Source organism: Esox lucius, chromosome 11 (genome assembly GCF_011004845.1).
Source record: "Esox lucius isolate fEsoLuc1 chromosome 11, fEsoLuc1.pri, whole genome shotgun sequence".
Taxonomy (NCBI): domain Eukaryota; kingdom Metazoa; phylum Chordata; class Actinopteri; order Esociformes; family Esocidae; genus Esox; species Esox lucius.
The window spans coordinates 28,766,498-28,785,664 of NC_047579.1; the positions used below are offsets into that span (position 1 = coordinate 28,766,498).

General features: G+C 43.6%; 2 protein-coding genes across 3 annotated transcripts in view; both read left to right on the forward strand.

Annotated features, from left to right (window-relative positions):
• Positions 1–24: 24 nt before the first annotated feature.
• On the forward strand, positions 25–8,549 carry hrob (homologous recombination factor with OB-fold). Of its 2 annotated transcripts, XM_029123091.2 has the most exons (11): positions 25–257; positions 476–526; positions 720–1,339; positions 1,454–1,757; positions 2,006–2,089; positions 2,231–2,365; positions 2,880–2,988; positions 5,588–5,673; positions 5,814–5,921; positions 6,034–6,226; positions 6,304–8,549. In XM_029123091.2, the coding sequence occupies exons 1-11, from the start codon at positions 246–248 to the stop codon at positions 6,354–6,356; spliced, it is 1,755 nt and encodes a 584-aa protein (XP_028978924.2). In that variant the 5' UTR covers positions 25–245; the 3' UTR covers positions 6,357–8,549. The 2 variants fall into 2 exon arrangements, with proteins under 2 accessions (XP_028978924.2, XP_028978923.2); XM_029123090.2 differs by having other exon boundaries at positions 26–257; positions 720–1,757.
• An 8,101-nt stretch (positions 8,550–16,650) lies between these two features.
• The window catches only part of asic2 (acid-sensing (proton-gated) ion channel 2), a 479,621-nt gene continuing 477,104 nt past the window's right edge, over positions 16,651–19,167 (forward strand). The window contains exons 1-2 of the mRNA XM_013135891.4: positions 16,651–16,879; positions 17,578–18,214. Of these exons, the coding sequence (XP_012991345.2) occupies positions 17,639–18,214 (576 nt within the window). The 5' untranslated portion in view covers positions 16,651–16,879; positions 17,578–17,638. The remainder of the gene's footprint in view (positions 16,880–17,577; positions 18,215–19,167) is intronic.

Consider the following 19,167-nt stretch of genomic DNA (forward strand, 5'->3'; position numbering starts at 1 on the left):
CATCTCGAACGTCACACAACGTACATTGATTACGTAGTTACGTTCTACTTGAACGTGGCGGCGCCAACCTCACGGAAGATTTCAAGTTTAGCGAAACAACACTAACTATCTTTGCTTGCCAATTCGATGCGTTTTCTATAACGTACCTTTATCATATGGTTGAATGAAATGGCATTTTTATTTTCCATTGATCTATTGTATGAATGTAAATAGTTGGCTTGAGAAGACAATAGACGCAAAATCCAATGACTGCGATGGTAAGATAAATGTATCTTGTTTGTTTGCTAGCTAAGCCGAACTAGCAACATGTAGTTACTGCAGTAGGTTATCTCTGGTCCCATAGTCCCAGGATATTAGGGGAATGTCACAAGTTTTCTCATGAGAAAAGCGTTTAGCATGCCAACTCACGTTGATGTTTACAACAAATACGTTGTTCTTAAAACTTCCAATTATAAGATGCTTTTTTTTCTTTCAGACTTGCAAGTGGAATGGCTTATTTAATGTTGGGGAGGATTTCGATGATGAGGTGATAATAATATTCGTTGCAGCATGATAATATCTATCGTCTCCCACCTGTGGTAATTTAGTACATTATAAACACCTGTGCTATAAGACATAGCCCAAAGTATAAATCCTTAGATGGACAATAACTGTAGAATGCTGATACCGCAAATGTTTTTTTATGTGCAGTAATTCTATCCGTTACTATTGTGTTTTAGGACCTGCTTGAGATAGACTGGTCTGCACCATCAGTGTCTGTAACCAGTGTGACCTCTACAGCACAGTCCTGTGTCCTGACAACCTCACCAGTTGTTCCCAATGGCCAGAAGAACTTACACCAACTATCTACAGAATTGATACCTACTAGTAAGAGCCTGTCAGCTGGCCCAGGGCCAGAGAGCACAACATCAAGCACTATAGGATGTTCTGCTGCTTTGGGATTGAGACAGCTTTCTACAAGTGAACAACTGCGGCCATTTCCACCTCCTCACATTGCTACACTAAGCAGGGAGTCATGTATAACTTCCCAAAAGACTAATTCAGACACCGGAGAACAGCGAGGTGCGGCTTTGCCTCAGGATGACTTCGACGACTGGGATGTTGACCTGGCAGACCTGGATGAAAGTGATCCACAGATGGAGACTGAGGCTGTGGTCCAAGAAATGCCTCCAGCTACCACCCCATCTGCATACACCACCCTTCCCATAGATGACTCTGTATCCCCAGCCAAAAGACTACGGACTTCAGCCTGCGGTGGGGTTCAAACTACCCCCGGTATAGGCCTGAGATCTGTCTCCTCCAATCAAATGTCTGGCCCGCCTGTCCGCAGACACCTCAGGTCTTCATTTCCTGGCTCCTCCCCTGGCTCTTATCCAAGTGCTACATTTTTTCCTGCTCCGCACCCGGGCCCTGTGTTCCCTGTCCTCACTATTCCCTCCTCCCCCTTCACCAGCCCCATCCTCAGGCCTGTGACCCCTAGGCCAGTCAGAGGACCGCATTCCCAGGCACAGCGCCCCTGCACTTCCCCTCTGGTCCTTGGACGTAGCCACCCTGTCACACCAGCCTCTTTTGGTACGTTTGGTGAACCCATGTCTTCCCCCAGTCTTACCCCCCGTTCGCTCCACACACCCGTCTTCACGAACCACCTGGTCCGGCTGGTGTCCAACTCCAACAAACCCCCACATCGGCCTCGTTCCGACCACGCCCGGCCAAATACGCGCCGCTTCCCTGGCCCTGCCGGAATGCTGCCCCAACAGGCGAGTCTCTGTCCCAAAATCCCCACCAGTCTGTACACTACCAATGTGCTCATTGTTTCATCTTGCCTTCTAATATGCAATGTTACAGTGCCCGATTACAACCGTTTAGTTCTGAACAAGGGTGTAGGGTCTCGGGGTCAATTTGGGACAGGACCCTTTTCCTGCCTTTTTGGTTATTGCTAGTCTCATTTAATCACTCTGTTGGCAATACCAGTCTACTGTGGGCTTCTGTTCTCTCCCGGAAGCAGCTCCATGGGCGGAGCCTGGATGACATTGTGGTGGCCATTCCTCAGACACCTGCACACGGTGCCTTGGCTCGAATGGCCAGTCAGGTACCGTCGCACAGAGTAGCCAATAGGTTTACAGAATGTTGTTGTGATATTCATTTAGCTTTTTATTCAGTGCTTACTCTCTCTACAAATGTTAGTCTGCTTTTTTGATTTGTGTGAGCTTGTTTGAACCTGTGTGGCCAGGTTCCCAGCTCTCAGGCAGAGGAAGAGGATTTCAGTGGAGGTCCGTGGGCAGCGATGAAGGCAGAGATGGGATTGGATGAAAGGAACCCCTCCTGTTTTCTGCACTCTTACAGTGTGGCCATGGTCCTTCGAAAGGTAACCACCAAATCTAACATTATTCATTTTCATACACATTACCCTTTCAGTCACCTTTCAAGGCATTTTCCATAGGCTGTGACAGCATACCCTTCCGCAATATGCATAATATATTGCATATTTAATGTTACAAAATGTACATAGCTTATATCCTAAGGTATAAAAGAAATGAAACACTTGCAAATGTTTTCATAGCTTGACTTAACATCTATTGTATTTTAATCGCCCTGGTCTCTGGAGGCTGTCTGTCAGTAAATGCACTTCAAATGACAGACCTGTGACTGGGGTGTTAGTGTTTATTAACCTAAATGCCATCACACGAGTTATCTTAATGGTTAATATTTTTTTCCCACCTTAACGTGCCACAGGTAAAAGCAGCTTTTATTTGATTTAACGCTCTAATACAAATGTCTCCGTTTTCCCTTCTGTCTGTTCTTTATGTTCTCCTACCTTCTCTCCTCTTGCCTTTTTGCTTCCTCCCTCATTATGTCTTCACCCGCCCCCCACCCACCAGGCAGCTCTAAAACAACTGGTTAAAAATAAGGTCCCCAATATGGCTGTGGTACTGAAGAGCATCCTCCACACACATGCTGATGCCAAGGCTGTTTTCAAGGATCCCACAGGTAGGGCAGAATGGAAGCTTTTTGGAAGCTCTAGCCATAACTAACACTAACATTGGCCATATTCTTTGCTTAATAAGATCAACATAAAATGGTAATTATCCTCAGGCCACAAACATTTCCTGTGGTATACCGCATTCTAGTGCATGACAATATGTAGTGACCCGTTTCTGCATTTTGTTGTTAGATTCTGTCCACTTTTGACCCATGAACAAAATCGTAAAACTGGAGTGAATTTCTTTAATAGCACGAGTAGCGAGGTTTTGATCTTCTTTAGGTCTTACATGTTCTCCAAATAATCAAAAGTTAACTGTCTTACATGCCAAATTATATAGGAGGCGGTCAGTGATCGTATAACGTTACACAGTCGGTTATCATGTCAGCGTTACACAGTCTGTTATCATGTCAGCGTTACACAGCCTGTTATCATGTCAGCGTTACACAGTCTGTTATCATGTCAGCGTTACACAGTCTGTTATCATGTCAGCGTTACACAGCCTGTTATCATGTCAGCGTTACACAGCCTGTTATCATGTCAGCGTTACACAGCCTGTTATCATGTCAGCGTTACACAGCCTGTTATCATGTCAGCGTTACACAGCCTGTTATCATGTCAGCGTTACACAGCCTGTTATCATGTCAGCGAAAGAAATGTCATTTCATGGTGGAGAAAAAGTGCTCCCCAAGCTTCATTAGATGGTGTAGCCCCCCCCTTCAGCTGAATTAAGTTCATGTAGCTATTTCTTGTAATTGTCGGTATGTTACATCACTTGGAAGGAATTCTTGCCTATTGTTCTTTACAGCACTGCTTTGAGTGTTTTGCATTTGAAGGCTTTCTTGTATGTGCGTCCCACTTCATCATCCCCCTCCACCAGAATTTCAATAAGATTGATTTCTAGGCTTTGTCCCGGCCATTCCATTACCATTACTACTCAATAATACTCTGGTACAATATGAAATTCATTGTTGACTCTGTGATGGCAAATTAGCCAGGCCCTGAGGCGGCAAAGCAGCCCAAAACCATAATGCAGCTGGCTTAATGCTTTACGGTTGGGGGATGTAGTTCTTATCTTTATAGGCAGTGTCAAACAGGGTGCCTGGCTGGACTACCAGTCAACTCCACATTTGATACTTTGCAACGTTGTTCTAGTAGTTTTGATATTTACCCTGGTGTTGTTTGGCAATCATCAGTTTCTTGATATTGTTGACAGCCGAGGCATCTTCCTTCCTGACCTATGTAAGCAAAGTTCTTGCAGTCTTTTTCTCACAGTTGCCTATTGACATTGTTTTTTGAAAAGAGGCTTGTAGATCCTTTGATTTTATCCTGGAGTTCTTAGAGACCTATATGAGCGTCTTTCAGTCAGATCTTCGTCTGAATTGGATGGGACACTCCTGTGTATATTTCCACACTCATGACCATCAATCTTCTTTCTGAGGACCTTTGGATAGGTCTTTTGATTTCGGCATGATGTGTAACTACACACCCATATGGGGAAAAACTCAACCAGGCCAAGTTTGTAGTCATTATGGAAGGCTGGACCCTCTAAAGAAATTAGAATTTCTGTTGATCCGTTTTAATTGCATACATGGTTTCAAAGTTTATTTTTGAATTGTTTAATTGGGTTGCCGTTGTCGATGGGTGTGATTGGAATGGTGGTGTATGTCCTTTTTACATGACTTTAGACATTGATATGTTCTAGGCAAGTGTGCCCATATCATCTAGCTGGTTTGGCAATCTGGTGTTCAGAGCATTGTAAAGTAATGTAAAACTGTTTCACCGGTGGACCCCCCAGAAAGTCAACCATGGTGACAGTTTTACTTGCTAATAGAACATTTCACCATTCCTTGGTTTGTGTTTATTGGGGTGGATTACCCCATTAACAGTTTGGAGGTGGCTTGATGTGATGGTCTTGTGCACCAGTTTGCTAGCCATTTGTGCACTGGAATTGTCATTGCTTGCAGTGTCCTGGTTAAGTAAACTGGGAGGTGGAATGTGAGGTATTGCACTCAGAACATGTGTGTGCAGCTTGGTTGTATAAATATAGAGAGACAGCCCTGGGTTGGTCGTAGTGCTTTGTTTTTATTATTTTATTTTTTTACCCTTGGTTCAGAATACTGCTTGAACCCTTCAGGATTTGAGTGAGATGTTTTGGAGTAGGTAGTCTATGGTTAAGCTCTCCTTTGAGGGTGTAATCATCCTGGATCAGCATTAAAATGAAGGACTATTTCATACATGCTGTTTGGATCAGCAGGGACTATTTAGTATCAATCGATTTCCCTCCTGAAGTATTCTCTCTTGTGAGAGGATACATAGATTTAATTTGAGACGTGTCAAATGGGGAGATTTGTGTAACGTTTAAACAGGATGTTGGGTAAAAAATACGATTTTTATAGAATTGTTGTCTGTAGGTTGCACAAAACAGAACAATATTTTGCTAATAATGAGTTGCAGGGTTAGAAAATGCTGTTAATTATTCTGAATTAGCCCACACTAACATTAGCTAGCTAGCATATGGCTTCTCTCAGTTTGATACAGTGACAACTACTAGCTATGTAATGACAAGCATTGAGTTCATACAAGGCGTCTTCGCTTTAATACTAGGGGAGATGCAGGGCACAGTACACCGGCGCCTCCTAGAGGACAGATTAGGGGAGCTCAAGACTGGGGCGGTTCTGCTGCTCAAACAGGTAGGACCATAAAACCTCTTTTTACTAGTGCTGGACTGCAAACTATTTATTGTATTCTTCCATATGATTGATCAACCATTCTTGAGATACCGTAGTGTTTGCATGGTGAAAGAGTCTTTGTGTCTGTCTGCTTCATGAAGGTGGGTGTGTTCTCTCCATCCCATCGTAACCATTACCTGAATGTGACACCCAACAACTTGCTGAGGATCTATGCCCCTGATGGCTCCACCCATTCCCCACCAGGCCAGGTGACACGCCGATACCCAGGATAGCAACTTTCTGTTGGTTTTGGCAAACGTTTGAGTGAATCTTTGTGTCTTGGTAAATGTTCTCTATTTCTTTCCTCACTGCATTATTTAGGAGCCTCTGTTGGCATCACCTGATCAGTCCTCCAGGCTTCCAGGGGCCCCTGTTTCTCGGATGGAGTTGCTGTTTGATGATGCTGATGAGGAAGCTGAGCCGGAGGTTCGGTCCCCACTGGGTCCTGCAGCTGGCTCCAGTTGCGGTCCCCAGGGGCTCCTCGCTGCACCACTGGACCAGTCTTGGGACGCAGGTGTGTATTTAGATACCCTTAAGAATGTGTTGTTGGGAAAACATATTATGTGGTTAACCCCATCTGGCTTTGTGCAGATGATCTGGATGAGCTTCTTGGAGAGTTACCTGTGGAGTCCTACTGCCTCTGATACCAGACACACATACCAACCTACCCCTCACCTGGAGTCCTACTGCCTCTGATACCAGACACACATACCAACCTACCCCTCACCTGGAGTCCTACTGCCTCTGATACCAGACACACATACCAACCTACCCCTCACCTGGAGTCCTACTGCCTCTGATACCAGACACACATACCAACCTACCCCTCACCTGGAGTCCTACTGCCTCTGATACCAGACACACATACCAACCTACCCCTCACCTGGAGTCCTACTGCCTCTGATACCAGACACACATACCAACCTACCCCTCACCTGGAGTCCTACTGCCTCTCATATATACTTAGTCTTGTTTAATATGCTTTCATTGACCATTCCTTGCACCATTGTAACTGGGAGGTTTTAGGAACAGAGACTGTTGTTTACGTTTTGAATCAATGTTAACCAGCCTTACTACAGTGTACACATCCCATGGAACCATTGCTGTTTCAAGACCTGCTGGCCTCTATTAACTCTATTGATTCTGCTTCACAGTGCTCTGAGTCCTAGCCAACGACTATGTGTACATAATATCCTGTAAAATATGTATATATCTATAATTAAAGAATGCCTCTGTTAAAGACAATACATAACTAAACATGGTCTCTGCTTATATGCAGTGCCAGTCAAGTTTGGACACGCACACTTTCAGGATGTTTCTTCATTTTTACTGTTTTACACATTGTAGAATAATAGTGAAAATGTCAGAATGGTGAAATAACATGTATGGAATCATGTAGCAACCTGAAAGTGTTATACAAATCAAAATGTTTCATATTGCAGATTGTTCAACATAACCCTTTGCTTTGATGACAGTTTTGCACGCTCCTGGCATTCTCTCTACCAGCTTCACAAGGTAGTCATCTGGAATGCATTTCCAACAGTCTTGAAGGAGTTCCCACATATGCTGAGCACTTGTAGGCTGTTTCTCCTTCAACAGGATGGTGGGCCTTTGCCAAGCTTCCCCAAACTTCTAGCACAACCGCCCTTCAGAGGCAACACATTCAGATTTAAGAACCTCACCTGTCTAAATCTGCCTTACCTGAACACCACCAGAGGGCAGTGCTGCGTTTTGCCTTACAGGTGTTGTTGTTTTGAATGTAGTACCGATTAGTTTAAGCTGCCGGAGTCATACTGTCCACTTATAGGTTTTTCGTCTGCTCTAGTTCAGCCTGGGTCTGGGCTTTGAATTCCGCTGATGTATCTACCGTATGTCATTGGGTGAAAGTGTCTGCCCTTCAACTTCGATCAGCCCCATCCTGCAGTAATAATGAACTTGCAACTCTCCTTAGATGCTGTGTCCATAGGCTATGCTCTTCGCCTTTAATACTCCCTAATCATCTCTGGTAAAACAAGATTATTTCTCATAAGCCATTGAAATGGTATGAATGTGTAATTACTTCAGTTTTCACAATGGATCTGGGGCTCTTTATTATTTGATGAAATGTCAGTGCAATACTCCCATCTGCAGTTGTTTTCTTTTGACTCAATCCTGAAAGGGAGAAGGCCTTTTCATCACTGGTACAATGGGAAGCTCACTTTCTAATTTCGAGGGAGACTTCATGATTTGAATTCACATGGATAGTTTCATCACAGATCATAAAGAGCCAGATAGCCCAGCAGATGTATATATCTTGAAGTGCCAGGTCCTCATTTCCTCTTCCCTTGGGACAGGAAGCCTTTGGAGTGAGATGGAACTGAGCCGACAACTACTCATTGATGAAACATAGGACTGCACAGCACATCGCTTTTCTTTTTGTTTATATAATAGGTGTTACCACTCAAAAGCATCCTAGAAGATACTTGACTTGGCTTTTACTAGATGGCCCGGATACACAAGGGATGGCACTGCTTGATGAACCACTTGCTTCTTGTTTTTTCAGCTTCTTTCTGCAGCCAGGGAGCATTGGCAGGTGGTGGGTCTGAAGTTGGAGAATGCTGAACTAGGGGCATGAGTGACCAATCTAAACTCAGCATCATGTCCAGTTCCCGTTGAAACCTAACCTTGTTTGCTTTCTAGACCCACGACAGTGGAACGTTATTATGGTGTAACCCTCCCATAAGGATTGAATTGTTGAACCCTAGAATAACCCGGGTCATTGGCTTAATGGATAATACATCTACTCAAGATGGATGGCATTTATGTACCAAAAATGTGGTAAATAATAAAGACTAATCTCCCACCCAGGAGACTGCTAATCCATGTAAAACTGTGCTCATTAACTCAACAGGAAAGGAAAGATTAGCTTAATTAAGTCGTTAAGGAGCTGGCAACACTGCTGCTGCCTGGGCTCACTGTGCATTTAAAAGAAATATTCTGATTGATATACAGCACATTGGAGAAGTTTGATTCTGGGTGTGCGTGTGTTCTTGTTAGACTTTAGTTTATAGATCAGAATTCAGAAAGGTAGGTCTGTTAGGGTGTTATGTTTTTGAATGCAGACAGTATTCAATGTAAGCTGGCCAGCTAAAGGATTCATCTGCAGTTTTATAGTCAGTCTCACACACACAATGGTGTGACTTGCCTGCTGATTCTGAACTGATCTAGAATAAAGTTGTGGCCTGCTGCCTGCGAGTTTATCAGTATCTGTGATTCCCAGTTCCTGAATGTGAGTCAGAGGTTGACGGACTGTGCCAAGAAATACCATAGCGGAATAGCAAACTCCACATTTGCATAGACAAAAAAATAATAATTTTTAAGTTGGTTGTCTGTTCTGGCATTAATTAAACATTCTGGTAGCTTTCCCAAAATGTTTTCCCCATACATTATATTCGGTGGTATTACAGATGATCTAGTCTGTAAATCCTGATTACACTGTTCACTGAAAGTTACCCGAATGGGGAAACAGGTAGGCCAATTTCTGTGGTTTTATCTAAAACAAACCGAAAAATGACTCAAAACTGTGATAATATAACAAACAAAAAAGGAAATTGCATTGCTAGGAAGTTGACAGCCAGCTATGCACTGAACACACCAACAACAGTAGACCCACCAAAGCTGCAGCCCTTGTGGACTAGTTTAAATCACATCTGTGGTCCTTGGGGAAGCATGGAACACAATAACTTCAAGGTCTCAGTGCCAGTGATATCTAGGCTTGAAATACTAACTGGCCAGCCATTTCACACTGGTTACAAGTGTTACTGGCACCATCCTGCTTAGCGAACGACTCTCCATTTCCTCCAAACTGGGCTCAGATAAGTGTTTCTCCACTTCGTAACACATGTCCACACTTCTTGAAAAATAATGGCGTTTCGTTATCTGGCCTGAGCGCCTGGATGGAACATGTTTTGCCCAGAGTGAGATTATTACAACTGGAGGGAGGAAGAACGTGTTAGTAAAACGTGTTGAAACAGGCGGCCATGAAAGGTGACAGTCTCTACAGTCTAACATTTTCATATGCCTTGATTTCATATGCCAATGATATACATGTAAGTTGACGTTTGGTGCTAAATGAAAAAAGACATGTTTGGGTGAAAACCACAAGACATTGTGAAACCATCTGTATTGTCAGATATTGTGGTGGCAGCATGATGTTTCGGGTATGCATGTCATGGGGAGGGGATTTCATCCAATTCATAAAAGAAAAGAAAAGCCCAGGTAAAAATTTTGAGAAACTCGTACTCTGTCTTCTGAAATCCTTACCCTGAAATTGAGTTGAATTATTCAGTGAGACAATTACGCTCAGTGTTATGCCAAAGATATATCAGAATTCTTTTTTCCGGGTCATGTATTCCTGAAGGATTCAGTCAGACTTAAAATGTGCATGAAAATCAGAAACAAGGTTCTGAATATTTCTGTCCATCAGTGATTCCTGACCACTACAAAAGCAATGGGCATTTTCCCAAAGATATATAGATATACCTCTGGAAAAAATTAAGAAACCACCACTAATTTTTCTTAAATCAGCATCTCTACATGTATGGCAGCCATTCCATTCCAGTGTCTGTTAAATTCCAACACAGGCACACCTCATTTTACTTAATGAGGTAATGATTAGGTGATCACCTGAACCAAATCTTATTTAACGAGGAAAAGTATAAAAACACTGCTGTGGTCATCACAATCCTCTTGTAATAGGACCAGCTGGATGGCAGAAAGCTGCCAAGTAGCGCTGCAGACTGTCCAAGAGCTCACGGAAGCCCTGATCCAGGTCTGGGATGAGATCCCCCAGGACACCATTCATCATCTCATCAGGAGCATGCCCAGAAGTTGTGGGGAGTGCATACAGGCACGTGGGGGCCATACACACTACTGAGTCCCTCATTTGGCCCTCATTTATCATTCTTGCATAGAAACGGGTGTATATGTTGGCGTAAGATTTTGCTTACACCCCTCATCGCCTGATTTATGAAGCTGTGCGTACCTTTAAAATCCAGGTGTACGGCTGAAAACGACCGTCATTAGAATAACACGCCCCTATATATTCAAGTCTCCACTTCCCCCACGCCCTCATTTTAAGCCATGGACACACGGAAGACGGCAAAAAAGAGAAACTTCTCTGACGTGGAGATTGAGACGATCACCAGGGAGGTAGAAAGAAATAAAATTGTTTCATTTGGCAGTTTAAAAAGCGGAATAAAAGATGATGATGTGATGTGGAATACCATTCATTCACATTAATAATTGCATGACAATTTGTAACATTCGTCTTATTATTTTATGATATTTATTATTAATGACGTTTATTGTTATTTAGAAGAAGAATGTCGTTATTATTATTTCTATTATTATTATTTAAAAGAAGAAGAATGTAATTTTTATTATTTTGTCAGTCTGAATTATATTTTGGTCATTAAAAAACTTTTATTACTGAACCCAGTCCGTGCGCAACTGCCGGGCCTAACCCTGAAACGTCATGTAAAGTGCACAGGCTCGCATCTGAAGGAATACATATAAATCAAATGCTTTGGTAAAGTCACACAAATTAAAGATTGAAGTCCATGTTGCACAAAACTAAATACTGTTTTTTATTTTACAGTGGGTCATAATATATCATATATTTTAGTTTGTCAGTGCGTTAGGATTTGTTTTTCTGCGCATTTCCGCACTAACTCAAAACGTGCGTACACCACCTCCTGAGCTGGCGTAGGATTTAAGAGTGCCGTACGCCAACGTCCATATTGATAAATCTCAAAGTCACCGTGGTTTTGGGTGTACGCCAGGTGTACGCTGGAAATTGGGTGTACGCACTTTTGATAAATGAGGGCCATTATGAGTAGCCGTGATGAAATTCTCTATTGGGAATAGCCTTTGATTTCAACTGTTTACTTTGATCTTCGGTGTGAGTTTGAATCAAGTCCTCAATCAGTTGGTGATTTTGGCTTCCAATGACCGTTGTTACAGAAACTTGTTCTTAACGAATTACACAATGTACAGTTGGGAAGACATTTGCAATTAACAGTGTACTTGTCTTTTCATTTGTTTTTTATTTGGAAAATGTCCTATATGTTTCTAATTGGAAATGGGGAGTGGGCATAGATCTTCAGTAATCTCGTTATTTTTGTAATCCCTTTTTTCATTGCATTTTATGGCAACCAAGGCGAAGATTGTGCAAGCATTTTGTAGACTTTTCCTATCCACTGTGCCTTTCCCTGGTAGTTTTGTATTTAAAAAGGTTTAAAAAACTTTTTTTACACACTTACACAGAAAATATTAAGGGCATTGCCATAAACCGCTGTGTAACTGTGGTTCAGTGTAGTAAACTGATCCTGTGTCAGACCACTTTAGCGCCACCAAGCACTAGCCGTCAGACATAGGCCGCTGGTTTGATGCCTCAGCTATGGGGGTCCTTCATTTAAGATGGACGTAAGATAAAACGGACCGGCATTAAAAGAGGCATGGAAGTTTAAGCACATGGAGAAAGCTGAGCAAGAGAAGGGACCCATTTTCTTTAGCTCTCGATTTCGAGATGAGTTGCCTTTGGCTTTAATCAGTATATGCTATGCAAACTGTCTCTAATATTGCTGTCTAGAAGACTTTGCTGGCGCAATCCTGGATTTACCCACAAAGTCTTGACACCTGGCTAATTCAGCCCACTGGCAAGTTCTAAAACTTTTCTCTGTTCAGAAGCACAAATGTAAATGAAGCCTAGAGCAGATGGATCCCTAATCTGTGTAGCCATCGGTCAAATTTAGCTCAGGTGCCAGCTACATTGTTCACATACTGGGCTGCTGTATATTTTTATTTGACTCCAGTGAAGCGGCAGATAGTCTTTCTGGGCTTCACAGAAAACACACTAAATGAATAACAAGACACTGATGCAGAACAGAGACCACAAATGTAAAATACAACTATAAACAATGTGTGTGTTTTGGATTGTGTGTGGGCTACATTGTGTGTTATCTCTTTCGAAAATTGTACCATGAGAATGTTAGTGTTTTACACATTATAACAATACATAGACACTCACCTAAAGGATTAGTAGGAACACCATACTAATACTGTGTTTGGCCCCTTTCGCCTTCAGAACTGCCTTAATTCTACGTGGCATTGATTCAACAAGGTGCTGAAAGCATTCTTTAGAAATGTTGGCCCATATTGATAGGATAGCATCTTGCAGTTGATGGGGATTTGTGGGATGCACATCCAGGGCACGAAGCTCCCGTTCCACCACATCCCAAAGATGCTCTATTGGGTTGAGATCTGGTGACTGTGGGGGCCATTTCAGTACAGTGAACTCATTGTCATGTTCAAGAAACCAATTTGAAATGATTCGAGCTATGTGACATGGTGCATTATCCTGCTGGAAGTAGCCATCAGAGGATGGGTACATGGTGGTCATAAAGGGATGGACATGGTCAGAAACAATGCTCAGGTAGGCCGTGGCATTTAAACGATGCCCAATTGGCACTAAGGGGCCTAAAGTGTGCCAAGAAAACATCCCCCACACCATTACACCACCACCACCAGCCTGCACAGTGGTAACAAGGCATGATGGATCTATGTTCTCATTCTGTTTACGCCAAATTCTGACTCTACCATCTGAATGTCTCAACAGAAATCGAGACTCATCAGACCAGGCAACATTCTTCCAGTCTTCAACTGTCCAATTTTGGTGAGCTCGTGCAAATTGTAGCCTCTTTTTCCTATTTGTAGTGGAGATGATTGGTACCCGGTTGGGTCTTCTGCTGTTGTAGCCCATCCACCTCAAGGTTGTGCATGTTGTGGCTTCACAAATGCTTTGCTGCATACCTCGGTTGTAACGAGTGGTTATTTCAGTCAAAGTTGCTCTTCTATCAGCTTGAATCAGTCGGCCCATTCTCCTCTGACCTCTAGCATCAACAAGGCATTTTCGCCCACAGAACTGCCACATACTGGATGTTTTTCCCTTTTCACACCATTCTTTGTAAACCCTAGAAGTGGTTGTGCGTGAAAATCCCAGTAACTGAGCAGATTGTGAAATACTCAGACCGGCCCGTCTGGCACCGACAACCATGCCACGCTCAAAATTTAATCACCTTTCTTTCCGATTCTGACATTCAGTTTGGAGTTCAGGAGATTGTCTTGACCAGGACCACACCCCTAAATGCATTGAAGCAACTGCCATGTGATTGGTTGATTAGATAATTGCATTCATGAGAAATTGAACAGGTGTTCCTAATAATCCTTTAGGTGAGTGTACAATTCAACTAAAATACTATATGAAGGAAAGACAAAGACCTAGACAACACAATCGACCACTTAATAGTATGACTAGCATCTCCTGTATATGGGTGCATCCATCTCCACCTGCCCCAAGACACCAGCCCTGTGAGGTTTTTCTATGGATGGGAATGGCCCATATTTCTTTGCACTTTTGGTGTTTGTGTTTCTAATTATGAGTAGAAGTAAGTTCTACATGATAATGTGTATGTTTAACACTTTAGCAGACAAGGGATGTTTTCTTTGCTCCCTAAATACATTTAACATTTTAGCCTTAGCCTACATCTTTAAACATAGAATACTGACTTCTACATTAAACTTGAAACTAATTAAACTAATACACAGAACTTAAGCTGCTCAGTTTATTCAGATGTCTATGAAATAGGACCTATGCTAATACTATCAACAAACAAGCACAGCTTACTAAGGTTACAGCTAGGGTAAATTAGGTAGATAGCCACTGTAGTAACAACATTTTATCACAATTAACAAGTTTTAATGAAGCAACAATCGCCTTGTTGTCCCCTGAGTCAGTGCAGTATTGAGACAGCTCATCTGCTATGACATCAATCTTCCAATAAAGTGTTTGGCGCTTGGGTGGGAGAGACACGAGGGGCAAGGTATTGTTTGAGAGAATGGATTGTTGGACTAAGCAGAGCAAACCAATGCCTATTGTCCCTGAGATTTATTTTCCAATTAAGGCCAACTTTTGGGATTGTTCCACCAGATGCTGGGATTATCTGAATTAGTAGACAGTTTAAATGTTATGGGTAGAATCTGGTGTCTATACTCCAAATAAAGTCTTAACTACATTACGAGTGAAGTATTTATATTTCCCTCAAAATCATAGCATTTTCGAGAATGGCATCTTTTCTGTTTCTGATTGATGTGGGCCTACCAAACAATAGAATGGTGCTGAGGTTAACAGTCAATACAAATATAACAACTTACATAGCTGCTCAGTTTATTCAGTTTATCTTCTGATGAAATTGTAAGCCTTTTTCAAAAAAGACCTATAATAACAAAATAAAAATTGTAACTCTAGGATCATTCATCCTCTCGTCGACTCCCTTGAATAAAGAGGAAAAATAACAGATGCAAGGGCAGCAAAGAGCAAGCACAAATACGTACATTTATAATATTCCTTCTCCACTAGCAGTTCTTCTCTTGTGGGTCACCAAGCAAATTACATCTACTGGGTTGGATCCCATCTGTGGCAGTCCACAGCAAGGATAATAGTAGGAAAAGGAAAATTGATATATTTAAACTGGTTATGTGAGGACTGGCATACATGAGGGATTTCTCATGATAACCAGACCAAAAACACAATATGATGTTGAGTTCTCGCATAATTGAAACCATATATTTGTGCCTTTACCCAGTCCTGCTATTAGTTTCCATCATGTTTGATCTATAGGTGCTACTAAGCAACAATTGATGTGAAATGAGGTTCTATTGCTAGCCCTAGTAGTATTTTAGTGAAAAAAAGTATAAATGAATGATAATTGTAAATTGTTTATTTGTTAAATATTTGTTACATTTGTTATATTGCTTAACATAATGCACTCAACAGGCATATCAAAGACCCAGAGTTGGATTTATGCTAGTTCTGCAGTTACGGCACATTTTATCCCACAACATCAGAATAATAGGCAATGTACCCAATTACAGCCTTCCATTTACATGCATATTGCACATCTTACGAATATCAGCAGATGGCGACCATTTTTAATCAACGCTCCAATTCAGGCTGTAATACTTACAAATGTGTCATAACTTTTAGTTACACAGATGCAACTCTGCAAATGTATATACCTGCGCAAAATATGATTTCCAAAACAATATATAGATGCATTTGTCTTTTTCGTATTGTCTTTTTTCAACCATCTCTTTGTCATGTTGGCTACCCACACAAACATGCCCTTACCACTCATTTTTAGCCTCATTCCTCTCCCTAAGTTGTCTGTTTTTGCCACACACAGCCACACTCCTTTCTTTGGTCGCTCCCCCTCTATCTTCCCCCTGCCCCCCCCCCCCCCTGTCTCCCCCCCTGTCTCCATGTATTAGCTCGCACACGCAGACAGGCTCACTCCACCTCACCCCCAGCAACACACACTGGTAAACATCTCTGGGTTAAGATACTTCAACACGCATTGTCTCGTACAGACATTGTGGATTACACATCTGTATCACGACTACCATAAATACAAACACCAAAGACAACTCGTGCCTGCTGGGAACAACATGCAGTGTTTTCTAATCAGTAGCGGAGACTTTCTTTCTCATCTCTTCTCCCCTCTTCGACCCCCTCCTTCCTCACCTCAGGTCGTGCATGATCTCCCCCCTCCACTTTCCCCATACCAGCCGGCACCCCAACAGTCTGTGTCCAGCAGCCATCCATCACTTGGTTAGTGGTGAGATGGGGAGTACGAAAACAGACATTTGGAGGAGAAAAATTGAAGCAAGAGGAAAAGAAAAAGCCGATTCAATAAGAGACTTGGCTACGAGGAGTGTGTTTGTGCGTGCTTTGCCCCCCTTCTCCCAGCTCTCTCTCTCTCTCTCTCTCTCTCTCTCTGCCCGAGTGTGTGCGCCTCTCGTCTCTCCCGGTTCCACTGTTGTTCACTGGCTCCACGGATGAGCTGGGAAGAGGAGGGAGAGCGGTTGTGTCTGGCCAGAGGATAGCAGGAGGAGTTTGGATCGGCATGCGCGATTAACCGGCGGCTCTGATCATCAGCGGCTCTTTCTCCATTCCTCCCCGACTCTCCCCCCCGTCTCCCTGCTCTCTCTCTCTATCTCTCACGCCCACTCTCAGACTCACTCATACTCACACACAGGCTGGATGTCATCTCGCTAGGCTGAACGAGAGGTGCTTATAGGCTTGTCATTAGTCGCACAGGAAGCTCCAGAGAGCTGGGTGTTTGTCTGTGTGTGTGTGTGTGTGTGTGTGTGTGTGGGTGTGTATGTGCGTGTGTGTGCGCGCCCCCGCGGTGTGTAAAGTGGGGACACTGAATGCAGAGATGGTTTTGATTGGCTCTTGGCTGAAATGACTCTTGCTCTGTGTCACAGTGGACTTACCTCTGGGATCTTGTCAAGGAAAACAAACGGTTACTCAGAGAAGGAGAGAGGGTGGCGGGGGGGTGTGGGGGGTGGGGGGGTTAGGGGAGTGTTGTGGGAGGCACAGAGAGGCTGGCATCCACAGTGATAGGCACAGAGAAAGACTGGGGGTTGAAGGAATGCCCCAGGGAAGGTCTCTCTCTCTCTCTCTCTCTCTCTCTCTTGCTGTCTCCTATCTGGAGTATTGACTTGGGGGGTAAAGACCTCTCCCTCATGTCTCTAGGTCTGTGTCTTTGCCTGGATACTTTCCCTGAGCTGCTTTATTCAGCTCTCCGTGATTCTTAGTGTTTGTGCTTCAGGTGTCTTTGGGTGGTCTATCAGCCTCCACTTGTTCCTGTGCTTCTTCGATGAGCTGAACATGCGATGACGTGCTGCTTTGTTTGTTTGGCTCTAGGTGGTAGTTCATGGCTCTCATTGTGTTTTCCTCTCTCTCTCTCTGTGTCTCTGTAGTTGAGTGTGTGTGTGCGTGCGTGTGTATTGAGGCCTCCTTGGCTGCAGGGCCGAAGGGGTCATGATGGACCTGAAAGAGAGCAGTGGCAGTGAAGGAAGCCATGAGAGCTCCAGCGTGCACCCGTCCTCCTGGCAGGCTTTCACCCACGCCAGCACGCTCCACGGCCTGCGCTTCGTCTTCCCGTACGGCCAGCCCACTCCCCGACGGCTGCTCTGGGCCACCACCCTGCTCGCCTGCATGGTCCTCCTGGGCCTGGAGAGTGCAGAGAGCCTGGCTAACTTCCTGTCCTACCCGCACTTGACAAGCATGGACGCCGTGGTGTCGGGGAGCCTGGTTTTCCCGGCCGTCACCGTGTGCAACCTGAACGCCTACCGCTTCAGCCGGCTGACCCGCAACGACCTCTACCACGCCGGGGAGCTGCTGGCCCTGCTGGACGTCCACCTGAGGATCCCCGAGCCCCAGCTCGCCGAGCCCCACGTCCTGTCCTTCCTCACAACCAGGGCCAACTTCACGGCCTACAGGCCCAAGCCCTTCAGCATGCACGAATTCACGGAGAGAGTCGGCCACGACCTCAAGGAGATGATGCTCTACTGCCGCTACCAAGGCCAGGATTGCAGCCACGAAGACTTCAAAACCGTAAGTCCACTCATACTCTCCCTGTTTTTGTCCATGTCAGTCTTGCCCAGGTCGGAGCATCCCCCCCCTCCCCCGCCGCTGCCCAAAGGGACTGGAGGTTTCCAGACAGTGGTTAGTGCTTGGTAGTTTTTTTGTTTTTTTTTAACCATTGAGTTGATTTGATGTTTGTTGATCGCTGACGCTTTTCCCTCCCACGCTACTGTGCAGTGTGTCCCCTGCTGTGTATTTCTCTTGACATTTTTGTACTTCCATCTACAGGTTATTTTTAGTGAGTGTACTGCAAGCACACTCTGCAGGTGTCTTCTTTCCTGTATTAAATCCACAGGATTACATCAGGGGTTGTGTTTCCTCTGGAAAAATTTGTTGTCGGGGGGTTGTCGCGGAGGGGTGCTGTGAGAGAATTTGTACAATTACTAAGAAACCAATGTTCTGTAGACTTGAAAAGGGTATTAAATTAAGAAATGTAGGGGGACGCCCATGCTTTTTCGCGACATAGTGTGCGAAGTGTTGTAAATATAATTTTTTGTTATCGCCATATTATATATGGGCAGAAAGCTTAGAATCTCATTTATCTAACTGCAGTATACAATTTAAAGTAGCTATTACGGCGACTAACTCCTATGCAAGTGTTTGAGTATAGTCAACATCCACACAACACTTTTTCTAAGGCATCAGGGTTGCTAGTTTTGGATCAGATGATACATTTTGTACTTACAATGAGCCGTCTTCTTCTGATTTCTTATCTTGGTGGTCCCAGAGATATAGCAAAGCATTGTTTGGTTTGATAAAATACATTTTTATAATCGAAAACGATTCATTTTCTTCACAGCGTTGTAGCACGAAATCCAACACAGAGCAAAACTATTCATGATATTCAAAACCCTTAATAGGTTTAACACAGCAATAATTGATATTTCTGAAAAGAAGAGAGTCTGTAGCATGTAACCAGTCAT